The sequence below is a fragment of the Syngnathus acus genome, chromosome 2, assembly GCF_901709675.1.
Source record: "Syngnathus acus chromosome 2, fSynAcu1.2, whole genome shotgun sequence".
NCBI lineage: Eukaryota > Metazoa > Chordata > Actinopteri > Syngnathiformes > Syngnathidae > Syngnathus > Syngnathus acus.
Window position 1 is genome coordinate 14,843,296 of NC_051088.1, and position 13,115 is coordinate 14,856,410.

The window sequence follows — 13,115 nt, forward strand, 5'->3', positions numbered from 1 at the left end:
GGGCTGATTGAGCACTTCAAATTGCCCGTTGGTGTGAGTGCAGATGGTTCATCTCTGTGTGCCCTGCGATTGGCTGGCAAACGGTTCAGGGTGTCCCCCGCCTACTGCCCGATGACTGCTGGGATGGGCTCCAGCACGCCCGCGACCCCCGTGGGGGCAAGCGGTACAGACAATGGATGGATGGAAGTTGTGGAGCTTGTGTGTCACCTGTTGGTGTGAACCTCTAACTTGGATAGGAATCTTGCTAGTTTTTTTTTTTATGCGGCTTTCTTTTTGCAGGACGTATTTGACCCTTCTACATCCCCGTTATTTATTTATTTATTTATTTATTTATTTATTTGTTTGTGGTGGTTTGTTATTGGCCCATTTTTGGTTCATTTTAGCCTGCTTCACAGATGTGTGAAATGGTGTGCCAAAATCAAGAGTGGCTGTAAGGTAAGGATAGCAATTGTCATTTTTCATTGCCGGGAATACATGCACTTTCCAGTGCAATTTCCTTGAAAATCAAATCATCTGTATGCCACTGAGAGTTGGAAAACAACATGAAGATTCATGTTCATCAGCCTTCTCTTACTGTGTGACAGGGTGTTAGATGACCGACTGCATCGCTACTTCACTTTTAGTACTTGATAAATCGAGCTGTCCAAACACAACTCGACCCAGCTTCATCGTCGTGAATGAGTGTGAGAGCTGATCATTGATGGTTTTGACTTTTAGGAACTCCTAACATTGCCATTACCTAGTGGGGATTCACTTTTACCTTTGCCTGTCCTTCAATCAAATGGTAAAGATTTATGATCACTGATTTTTGCATGTTCATTTAAGAAATTATTCTCCTCTTGTGTCCTTAATGCAGGAAAACTATGTGATGTATCCTTTTTTAAATTTGGCACTTGTATTCTTGTACGCTGCTGTGACAAGTAAATTTCCCGCTGTGGGATGAATAAAGTTCTATCGTCATCATCATCATCAAACCCTTATTTAAAACTAAACACCCATCTTGAAATCCTAATTTGAAATCTAACCTTCGGGGTTGAAACCTTAAATTGAAATCCTAACCCAAGTTTGAAACCCTACTTTAAAATCTAAACCTAACCCCACACCCAATTCAAAACCCTCGCCCTACCTCGAAACCCTACCTTAAAGATGTAACCCCAGTTTGAACTCCCTGGTTTAAAGGATTAATTAGAAATCCAACACTGGTGTCCGCTGTGCAACCCTAATTTGACAAGCAAATATTGTTTGAAACCCACCCCCGATTTGAAACCCTTGCTTTGGTTTAAAACCTTATTTTGAAACCTTAACATGAGCCGCTAACAGTTGCCCATATGAGAATGCCATATTGTGAATGCTTGTTCATTTTTATGTGACTGACGACCAGTCCAAGTTGTACTGCGAAATTCTGGTGAATAGTTAATGAAATTCAAAAGTGGTGAAAGGCTGGATTTTGGTGAATAGTTAATCAAATTCTGAAGTGATCAAGGGCTCGATTATGGCCACTTCTACTTTGAATTTATCGTGGGATACAATGACCAACTTTGGTTTTTTTCATTTCTCCTTTCTTTCTCCATTAGAGACTAAACTGAGTGGCTTGCATTGACAGTGTGAGCAGACAAGTGACCATGCTGTGGGTCAACAATTTGCCGTGATTTCTCCCTCTATTCATATTCCAGCCTCAACAATTGCACTTCAGGAAAGTCACTACTTGGAGACAAAAGATGCTTTCAGACCTGATATTACGATTTTGCGGCATAAATGGAAGACAGCTTAGGTTGAGTGATGGACCACGGCTAGGCCAATCTAAGTCTTCAGAAAAGTGCTGACTTTAAAGCAAAAAGAAATGCTAATAAATTCTCAAAGTGAAGAAGCATTACAGGGGAAGCATGCAAATGACAGGTGAAGAAATAATCTCCAAGGGGGTATTGATCACTCAATTTAACATGGGAGGGGGGGTCTGTCTTCACTCTCCCACACCAGCACCTTAATGTTCAGCTTTTAATTAGATATTGATTTGCATTGTCAATGAGTATTTCAAGCTAGCATCTTCCTTGTTGCGGCAGTACTTGTTAGGACTCAAATGTAATGTCTTCTTTTTTTAGAGGAGAAGCTGAGCATTTTTATTTTTATCTAAAGAGGTCAAAGTATGACGTAAAGTTATATACAAAGTACGTGTGTCCTTTTAGAAAGTGCAACGACGCCCCGTTATGCCCAATTCTACGAGCAAAATACCAAGATTAAAAAAAATGAAAAAAAACACCACCATGTGCACAGTTACAGACTGCGCTCGAACTAGGATGTGAAAGTGAGTGTGAATGCTATTAGAATGTGTGTCAGAAAAGTTCCAAGACTGATTACAGTGTGGTTGTTTGTTTTTGTTTGTTTTCTCAAAAATGATACTCATGAAGTGCATGCCTACTTTTTTGGAGCAGTGTATAGCTAGACATCCATTTGAGCTTCAAACAAACCTACAGTCCATATTGAATCTCTATGTTTGACTTTATTGACTTTGCCCTACAGAGACGGCTGCTATTTAAAGGATGCCAATGTGTTTCCTGCAAAACAGGGGGACATTTATATCAATATGCTCTTGTTCCCATAATGATTGTGCCAGCGTCCATAAATCATTGATTTTTTTGGTGGAAATTGGCCTCTGAAATACTTGAGATGGATGATGAGTCAATTTGATGGCTGCGCTCAAGTTAAAACCCCACAGCTCAATGTGTCAATATTCATGAAGGGTCTGAAATTGGGTTTGCTTCGCAAACAAGTATGTGTTGTTACAACACAACATTCCTACATATAGTTATTTCCATTTTCCTTTTGCAATTTTAGACTACTATGCAAGAACATCATGGTATTTGATAGCTACTACTGTAAATTTTTACAACGGATCTTCATTCTCCCGCACAATTAGGGGTTTTGTTTTCGGCTGAAGGACACGTTCACTGGAAGTTAGTACAGAGAGATCACTGACCCTATGAGGACACTAGAGGAATTTTAATTTGTACAAGGTAGCATGAAGGTTGTCAATAAATCCCTAAAGCTAACTGAGTATTTCTGGCTGAGAGCACAGTGTTGCAAAGGCTGCCGTACTTCAGACTCAAGCGTCAGGCGGTATTTTTGTTTCTGAGCTCCCCCTACAGGGATGAAGTCCAATTGACTGTGAACGTCCACCCAGCCATCCATTTTCCATGCCGCTTATCCTTTTTAGGCTCATGGCGAGACGGGGCCTATCCCCAGCTGACTTTGGGCGAAAGGTGGACGACACACTGGACAGTGGCAATCCACAAAGAGCCAGACAATCATTCACACTGCCACTGTTAAGATACTCCAGGAACATTCCAAACTCAAAAAAGAGACCATTTCTTTCTGTTGTTAGATAATTGCAGAGCCCTAAAGCCATTCTTCCCAAATTCACCCTACTCAGTGAGCTCACAGACCTGATTAAAAAAACACCGATGCACCAGATAGTCCAAAATAGCAAGCTTTGACTGAGAGCGTCACAACCGCAGGGCTTCTTCTTCTTTTCTTTTTTTTTTTTTTTTACCCAGCAAATCTTTTGATTTCTGTAGGTCCTATTTTAAGTATTCCTTTTGATGACTTCTTTTATATCCTTCTTCATTACGTTCTCACATATAAGCTTTTTACATCTCCAGTGGGCATGTAATTATCCATGAATCCACAGGGGGATGAAAAAAAATCAGCAGCTCTCCAAGAGTGTCTTACATCTTGTGAATATTTGTCTCATCCATTTTTTAAGAGTCGTCGTGGCAGGTCCCTTTTGGAATTCCCATGTGTCATCATCTCCCACACCGTTAGCTTTGTTTTTTTATTTTTGGTTTTTGTACCTTTGGCGTAGAGAATACTGCATTGCTGGTTACAAGGAACAGTAGTGTCAAAAATCATCTCTGTGTTGCTATTGAAAATGAGCTGATGAATAAAAAATATATATATCCTGGCCATTTGTGATAAAATCTGGAAGATATTAAATCTCCAGCTCCAATACAATTGGATTTATTCAAACACAAATGTAAGAATGTAGAAAATATTCAGTTTCAGAGTAGTTTTGACCAAATGTCTTTGCTCTAACAAAAAGTGTTTCTCAACCCTCACAAACATTTGTTGCTCAGTGAGGTACCAGCTTTCAAATATTAAAGCAAGATAGAAAGTAAATATAACGTACTCAAATGCAATATAATATCGTAAATACAAAACAATATACGTATGTAATCCCCATTAACCCAAAAATACGGATTACGTAAATGCATGAAAATGAATGAAAATATTCATTGGTAACTAAATCATATGCACGAAATATCATGGGCTTGATGCTATCAATGTGACTGAATGGTGTGTTCATTCACACACACCAATAATTTTTTGGGCTATAATACATGCACCTACTTTGATGTGCTTTCAATCTTCCATATTGGAAATGGTCTCATTCCCCCCCACTGATTTATATTTATGGCTCATGTCACAGTGACTTTACCACGCTAGTATTTTATTCTCTTTCTAGCATGCACCACAGTTGTCGTGATGTGGAAACTTTCCTTGGCAATAAACCTAACAGTCGGTATAACATTCAAGTACTGCAGAGGGACCTTTATTTAAGCAATGCATCGAAGCTAACACAGGAGCAGTATGAAAATAGATTTGGACAACCAACTCCCGGAAATACAGAACAAAATACTTATATCATTTATGGATTTCAATTATTAGACAATGATACTAAACACCTACATTTAGCTACAATAATGCCTTAAGGTAGAAATGAGTTTTTCTGTGTTAGTAACTCAAAAACCTCATTTAGAATCTCCTTTCCTCATTGAAATGAATGGAAATGATAATAATCCATTCCAGGGTCATTTAATATAAAAACACACGGATTTTGTGCGCGTAACTTGGCCACTGATTGTATGACGGTATAATGTAGCATGTAGTCATGACAACACAAATGAGAAAGGCGTTTGCAACTACCATGACTAAACTGCAATGGTATTGATTTTTTTTTTTTTTTTTGCAGAGAAGAAAGACTATACGGATGGATGGACGGATGAGATGGATGGAGACTATATGCCCGTGAGTATTGTTATATTACCTGTCTGCATGGAAAATAGAGGATGTGTTTGGAAAAAATTCTGCGACGATAGAAATTTGTGAATGCAGCGAACACATGGGACTTCAGTGAACATAAGTCATAGTTAAAAGGCCACTACCTTATTTCTATACTTCTATGTATGTTGGTGAAAGCAAAGAGAACGTCCTAATAAAAGGAACACAAACTTCTTTCCTTCTGATTGTCATCATCTATCATGGTAAATGTGCTGAGTGGCCCATCGTTCTTCCTCAGGGAAATAAATGCCTGATTACAGAGTCAGCTTGACTCGGGAAAGCAGGCTCATTCAAACACTCATAAATTACATTTCTGAGTCAATAAACAAGACCCATTTTGGAGTAGTTCTTGCTCTTCATTTGGTAATGTGCGTGCAATGGGAGTGCTTTTTTTTTTTTCTTCAACTTGGAAGCTTACCTTATCATACCAGACCAAATGCAAAAAAAGGGGGAATTTTAACTTTTAAAACAAGAGTCATCAAACGACCTTGATGAGAATGTGCAATCAGTCTGAAGGCTTGGAATAAACTTTGAGTTGGTTTTTAACATGCCTGGAATGAATTAAAGAAACGGGAAAAAATGCACCAACTTACAACTTCTTTATTCACTGTTAGTATTAGCAAACTAATCCCACAATATTTTTATTTCCTTAAGATTACGATTATATTTACATTAGGCTGCATCAGCTCTTTATCTTTTGAATTAAATCAACATGTTCCTGTTACTTTAGTTTTTCACTTATCTTTTACCAAGCTGCACTTAAAAGACATATTAGATTCCTGCCAAGTTATCCTGGCACCCCAAACTATAAAATTACCCACGTAAAATTGCTACATAATATGGTTTCAAATGATATGTCTTGTTTGTGACATGACATGACATCCATATGGGAGATTTGCATCTCCAGTCAACAGTCAAGCCCAAATGATTCATACTCCTGGCAACACCTGGAATATGCTTGGACGCCTGGTGCCAGACCAGTGATTACAAAGCGACAATGCCATTACGTGCCAGAACATTACAAACAAAAATAAAAATGGCAATGATAAGTTGCTGCAACATAGTGCAAAATAAGCCATTTGATAGTGAATTTACAGTAACAGGACAGACTAGAATACACCTGCATAGAAACGTACCTCCTGCAAATCGTAAATCATTTTACCAAACACGGATCGAGTCACTCTTGACATTCGACGAAAGACAATGAACACAGAACCAGCAGCGTGTGAATACAAAGGTAAATACTGTGGGTCTGAACCTTTCCATTTTTTCACAGCTTGGTCTGTGTGATTTCTTCCTCCTCATCTGAGCTGGAATCTGCATACTTTTCTTCTTTACCACGCTCAACTGAGTCCTTTCCATCCATGTTCTTCCATTTATCCTCAGGGTCCATCCTTCTGAACTGAGCTTCGATCTTGCTTGGGTCAGTGTACGTGTAGAAGTAGGCCATGATTGCAAAAGTGATGCACACCACCACCAGCAAGGATGCAAAGAGAATATACTCGGCCCACTGATGAATACAACGATTATTATTACATGTATAGATATCTTTCTGATGATTATTTACATTTCACCAAGCACTCACCTGATCTTCAAGCGTTGCTGCCTCGGCAACAATGAGCACAATGATATTACCAACAGCAACAGTTAACAGCCAACCGGCCTGCAGCACTGATTTCATGTTGCTGGGTGCCTGAAAAGGAGTTACAGTTTGGACATAACTTTATTTGAACAGCAAGCCATACCACAAACTATTTGTGTGAAATAATACAGTAAGCAAATCGTTTAAAAAAATAAAATAAAAAATGAAAAAAGAATTGTTCGGCTTCAGAGCCAGTGAACAATATTCTGTAGGTTAATGGTTCTGAAAATTATGGTAAGAACCACAAATAAATATTCTCTATGTATCAGTAAGTGTTCACAAAAAACAAGGCTGAGGTTTTATTTCTGCCAAGAATATTTCAAAATATTGTCAGCCACTGTAACAATGTGCAAAATGCAGAGAGTGCGAAGAATACCTGTGAGTAGGAGAATTCCAGGCCTGTAACAGAAAACACCACTTCTCCTGCAGTGATTAGGAAGTACTGCGGAATCTGCCAGGCCATGTGGACCGAGTTTGGTCTGATGTCTATCACCTGACGGATCTCCTGTCCGCACTGGATGACAAAAACAAATCACTCTGATGCACAGCCTTAGTGGAGTGCTGTAGCTCTCCTGAGAACACGTGTCAATAAATATATTGTTACATTTGGTCCAAATGTGAAAGTGGGCGGGATGATCAAGACGTATGAGCTGCCGAAGCCAAGCTGCTGGTTGTAGACACACACTTCTCCTGTATTGTTCTTGATCAGGAACTCCGCACTGATTGTGTGAAGAGAAAAAGCAAGAATTAGAGCATTGTTTGTTGATGTTCACATACGAGCAGAAAAGAAAAGAAATAAAACTCCTCACGTACTTCCCGTGTGGTAGTGTCAAATATTTTGACATGTTTGAAGCACTAACCCCCTTGAAGTCCAGATTGCCAACTGTTATATTTAACGTAGAGCCAAGGCCATTGAAAAATCTGCAGAAGGAGAACAAATTACATACATTGATGCGCCAAGTTGAAATGATTAACTTGCCTTATAGCATTAGCACCCTCCTCCGGTTTGGCCGTGATGTCATCAAACTGTAGATTAAAAAATGTGACTTTACGTTCAAGTCATAGACATGCTTCCTTGACCTCGCGTGCTAGCCTTCCTTACCACTACAGGTCTAGGCAGAGGCCCATCCTGAAGGATCACAACAGTACTCCGAGACCTGTCACTTGGGCTGATTGGATAAATGGCGCCCGGGCCCAGTTCCAAAGAAAATGAGTCTTCGAAGGTCAGGTAGTCATTGTTGGCCTGACAAATAGAAATTAGTGAGCGGGTCAGGTGAGATGCAATACATGGCTCATGTCGTCTGTGCACTTAATTACCGTGAAAGCATCCAACTTAAAAGATTGTGGCCCAGCCTTGATGTCTAAAGGCCTGTCCAGCATGTTGAGAAACTTCACTTGGCTCTCAGTGCCGGATGGAAAGGTGGGCAGGGATTGCTAAAAGAAAAAAGGTGAAAAAAGGTGTGAAGATTCTAATGAGTTTCTTTCCTGTGTGTGAGTGTTTTTGCAAGTGTCACGCTCACATCAATCTGGATCTGAACCAGGCCTGCAGCAACAAATGCCAAAGCGGCGAGTAACATCCCCACGGTCATCCTTTTCAAAGGACTGCAATAATATAGTAAGCACAAATTAATTACACTGCTAGTCATCAAGCCAATTTTCCTCTTCATGGCCACGAACCAGCTACATCGGTAATTCCCAAGGTGAGATAAGCGTATCGCTCGTGGTACGCAGTCTCCCTTTAGTGGTACGTGAAAAGAAATCACTACGTAAAGCTCGGTTATATTTAACTTAGAGAAGCGTGTTGTGAATAAATATTGAATTATTAAAGAAAAATTAGCAGGTATATCAAATGAGGATTCGAAAAAACTGCATCTCTTGCATTCGTGATAGACAAATTTGAGCTATATCGTCACCATGGGGACAAAACTCTTTCATGGAATGACGACTCCCGGTATAATGTATTTCTTATCAAGGTGAAAGGAGACTAGCAGAAAGCAAAGAACATGAATGCAACACTCACGTGAAGTTTAACTTGCACTTGGAGATGAGTGGGTAGACCACACTGTCCACAATTGGCACCAGAACCAGGATCAAGATGGGGTTGACCGTCTGGCGGGCCGCAATTTCATTTGCTTAATTTGTCTCAAATAGGTCCTGGCTATGATTATTCACAAAAGAGCTCACCTGCATCTGGTCAGGCTGGATGACAAGGACTCCCTATTGAAAACAGAAATGATCTTAATCATTTTTGTGTGAACTAAAGCAAGTATTGCTATCACTGAAGACTTACAAAGTCACCGTTCATGGTCGTCGCCTGGAGGGTCCATCTTGATCCCTGTGAAGGAGACACAGAGCTGCCTTGCTTATGTTTGCTCCCTTAATACATGAATAAGAGTGAGGCCGGTAGTAGGGGGTTAGTCACCTGCTGGTCAAAGAGAGCCCAGAACATTGGTAGAGGGATGTAGAGGAACAGCACCTTAACCACCATCTTTACTTGGGCAATCAGAAGTTTCTACAACAGCAAGCGGGAGAAGGAATGTTATTGTTGTATGATAAAGAAAAAAGAAAAAACATCTACGCAATAAACATTTTACACAGAGGGATATCATCGGCAGAGAAGCCAAAGGAAAAAAATGTAACGGCCTTTTGGGGTCAGGTAATTTATTTTTCCATCCAGTCAATGCTCATATTTCACCATAGAAATGAATGGATATTCCATGGCTATGTTCCATCGAAAAAATGGCAACAAAAAGTCTTGTAACGTGTTTTTTGACACTGTGAACTGGTCGTCAACCAAACACAGGGCACATGAATATACATGACGACAGTCACAGTTCTTCAGTATGATGCAGTGATAGAACTTGTTCTTGGCAGAGGATAAAGAATATAGGCGGCATATTTTCATAGTATAAGGGGGAACAACCAAAGTCGTATGTTTTAGCTCAATTAATTTTTTAGTTGTTATTTGGGCTTGGCTTTCACATCCATTTTCAGGAATATTTGTGATGTCAGGTGTTTTATTGTGTGAATATTCTGATCTTACATCATATTTTTCTTCAGCCCAGTCCATCCAGTGTGCTCTTTTCGGGTATGTCGAATGACGATGCCGGAAACGGTTAGCGATAGCAAACTGCAGCAGAAGAAAATGATTCCATGAAAACACATTGTGCACATTTGAAAAGAAAGAACCACATTGTCAAAAGGTATGGCTTTTGTCGGTCCACATACCCCGATGCAGTTGCAGACCTTTACCATGATGTTTCCTTGAGGAGCCGTCTTATTGTACATTCCACTTCCCACAATGAATACAACTGCATAGAGACACACAGACACACACAAAATAAACACAATCATTGCCACTGAGACACTACACAAAAAGTGTTCTTCAATCTTTTCTCACATCATGCTAGAAATTGTTTTGTGGGATCAACAAAGTCAAATCAAATATTTACAGTTTGGAGGTAGGAATTCAGTTGAAAATGCAGCACCTCAAAAAAAAAACTTCTTCTTCTCCGTTTTGACCCAAGGTGCTCTAGGCATCCGACACTGAATTTCTAACTTTGGCGTACTCTCTCTGACATTCAAAAAAAAAAAAAGGCAACTTTTCTATATGTTTTACATATATTCAAGACCACTATGTTCTTGCTTTATTTATTTGTGAAACAGTCTCCGAAGCAATGAGCTAAAGAGTGTGACCAATTTTTGTGATGATGAATATTCAACATTTAACATAGTTAATATGTAGTAATAACCTGAATCAAGCAAAACAAACTGATGTGTTCTTACTCAGAGCAACAACCATGAGGGCTGCGGGTACACCAAAAGCCAGCGGGTAACATTTCTGTTGGCTGTGTATTCCACACTCCTCAGCTAGAATACAACACAAACGCACACAAACATTATTCCAGGTATCAATTCACCAACTTCATTGCTGTTTTGATACAGTATGTCCAAGCATACCTCTGAGGATAGGGGTAATGACAGTGGACAGCAGGCTGCCTGCATTGATGGACAGGTAGAAAATTGAAAAAAAAGTGCTTCTCTGCTTCTCCTGATGGGGACAAAATGTTGAAAAGTTCAAGCAGTGTTCTTATGCAACATGCAGTAATCTTTGTACTTGGCCTTGGACAATGTTCTCAAGCCAATGAGACAGAGTTTTCGATTGGTAATAAACACCTCAGCAGAAAAATGCTGAGAAGCATCAGATAAGTGAGCTGGCTATAGAGATAATAGTCATATGGTCAAAACACATGGGGTGTACATAGCAGAAAATTGGCACTGAAGTTATGATAACATGTCATGTAGCCAATATTTCCTCAAGTGCCTCTGATTCGCCCCAAATAAAGTTCAGATCTTCTAGTAAGCTTTTTCTGACTATTTTTGTGTTCTAGTAAAAGCCTGAAGGTTTGTGCCATCACTGACTGCTAATTCAAACTGCTCATAACTCCAGCTACCCTGTCCAAGGCCCAAATTACAGGTAAAGAAAATTAGCCCCAAGCCCACATGACTCTATTGTTCTTTTGGAGATGCGCAGGGTTGTGTTTTTGGGATTATGGCCGAAAATGTGAACCTTGGTCGAGCAAGCCTGGATGCCATTTTTTAGTATTTACTGACTGCCACACCATAACTTGCTCAGCAAAATAAAGCCCAGGGAAAACATATTTGGAACATATCTTTTCTTAATCATCAAAAACATATTTGCAACATATTTTTTCTTAACATCTATTGTTTTGGAATATATGTGGGAAATAAATTTATCACATTGCATTGTTTAACATCGCTTTACCGAATTAATGGATTATCACATGTAAATAGATTACAAGTTGCGATTAATGCCAAGCTGCCCTCGCATCATTCAATTTTCTGTATTGACCCGAGGAAGAAAAACAATCTTATCCTCAAACTTCTGGTTAATATTCCACTTAAGATGACCCTACCTGATGGTCTTCAAACTGGTCTCCACCAAAAGCTGCAACACAAGGTTTGATTCCTCCTGTTCCCAGGGCTATGAGCAACAAACCCACCACGGACAGAGCTCTGCGGGAAGAATGCCACCGGTCAAGCTGATGTGTTTCACAACTTGTCCAACACGATGCCCGAGCGCTTACACGTGGAAGGTCATGTTGTCCGGGGTCCCGTCATGGTCGGTGTCGGTGATGTCATGGACGGCGCTGACTGCCAAGACCACCTGCCCCAATGCGTACACAATGGACAGGTATACGATAGTCCTGCGTGGAGGAAAGAGTGATAAAGTTATGGACTGTTGTGTTCTGATTGCTTTCAGACAAAATTCCGTGAGACCCACTTGAACTTGCCGAGCCAAGAGTCGGCCACAATGGCACCCAGGATTGGGGTCAGGTAGCAGAGGGCAACAAAGGTATGGTAGATTGTTGTGGCCAAGTCATCATCCCACCTCAGAAAGTACTTAAAGTAAAGCACCAGCACAGCTGCACGCAGGGAAGGGTGAAACAGTTCAGAATGATTTTATAACACAAGCGCGTCATATCCGCACTGTCTGATTATAGCTTTAACTACAATGCTTGCCTCAAATTGAGATACATTGTCAACAAAAATACTCACCTCGCATGCCATAATACGAGAAGCGCTCGCAGAACTCATTGACCACAATAAAAAAGATGCTAATTGGGTAGCCGCACACCAAAGCCTGTAGGAGAAGACATTTAGATTGCAATTAGTCCTTTGTTGATGCCAGACAGATTCATTGTAGAGAAATCAAGTACTGTTGAGTACAACATATGAAGAATCTGGATGATGAATACTTTCACAATATACGTATATTGGAAAAATAAAATACTTTTAGTACTCACACTTTTTGACTTGGACTTCCCCTTTTCATCTTTTCCTGTAAAAAAAAATATATATATATTATAATAAATGAAGTTTAAAATATGAATAAAGATTAATTTTACTCTTTAAAAAGACACTGTGTACACATACTACTTATGGGTATAAATTTAAGTTGTTCATTGACGCAGTGACTAACCTGCCATGGCTGAATGTGTATGATGAGATCTTTTCCTCTCACAGCTCAAATCCCTTCATAAGTAAAGTCTCTTCAAACTTGAAGCGAACAAGGTGAGCCTTTATAACCTCCCATCTGTTGATAGCTGGAGTGCAAGTCACAAACTGAAAATGCACGTGGATGAGCCGCGTATCCTCGTTATCAAGGCTAAAGCTACAGATAAGGTCGGTAATATCCTGGCCGATCATTCACAGTATAATTGTGCAAGCACGTAATGTCATGTACACGTATGCTTGCACTTTATGCGTGTACTTTATCTCACACAGTCATTTCAATTGTAAGAAAAATGCATATACAATGATAATGCAACTTTGT

The 13,115-nt window shown here is 39.8% G+C and overlaps 1 protein-coding gene across 1 annotated transcript; it reads right to left on the minus strand.

Annotated features, from left to right (window-relative positions):
- Positions 1 to 5,697: 5,697 nt before the first annotated feature.
- Positions 5,698 to 12,891, minus strand: LOC119118987 (solute carrier family 15 member 1-like). The gene is made up of 23 exons (XM_037245639.1): positions 12,762 to 12,891; positions 12,586 to 12,620; positions 12,338 to 12,422; positions 12,063 to 12,204; positions 11,866 to 11,985; positions 11,695 to 11,794; positions 10,718 to 10,808; positions 10,544 to 10,627; positions 9,986 to 10,068; positions 9,801 to 9,887; positions 9,180 to 9,269; positions 9,048 to 9,092; positions 8,942 to 8,974; positions 8,778 to 8,866; positions 8,278 to 8,359; positions 8,075 to 8,191; positions 7,860 to 8,000; positions 7,737 to 7,783; positions 7,571 to 7,678; positions 7,362 to 7,476; positions 7,134 to 7,271; positions 6,701 to 6,808; positions 5,698 to 6,625 (listed from the first exon to the last, which is right to left on the minus strand). The coding sequence occupies exons 1-23, from the start codon at positions 12,766 to 12,768 to the stop codon at positions 6,386 to 6,388; spliced, it is 2,187 nt and encodes a 728-aa protein (XP_037101534.1). The 5' UTR covers positions 12,769 to 12,891; the 3' UTR covers positions 5,698 to 6,385.
- Between the last annotated feature and the right edge of the window lie 224 nt (positions 12,892 to 13,115).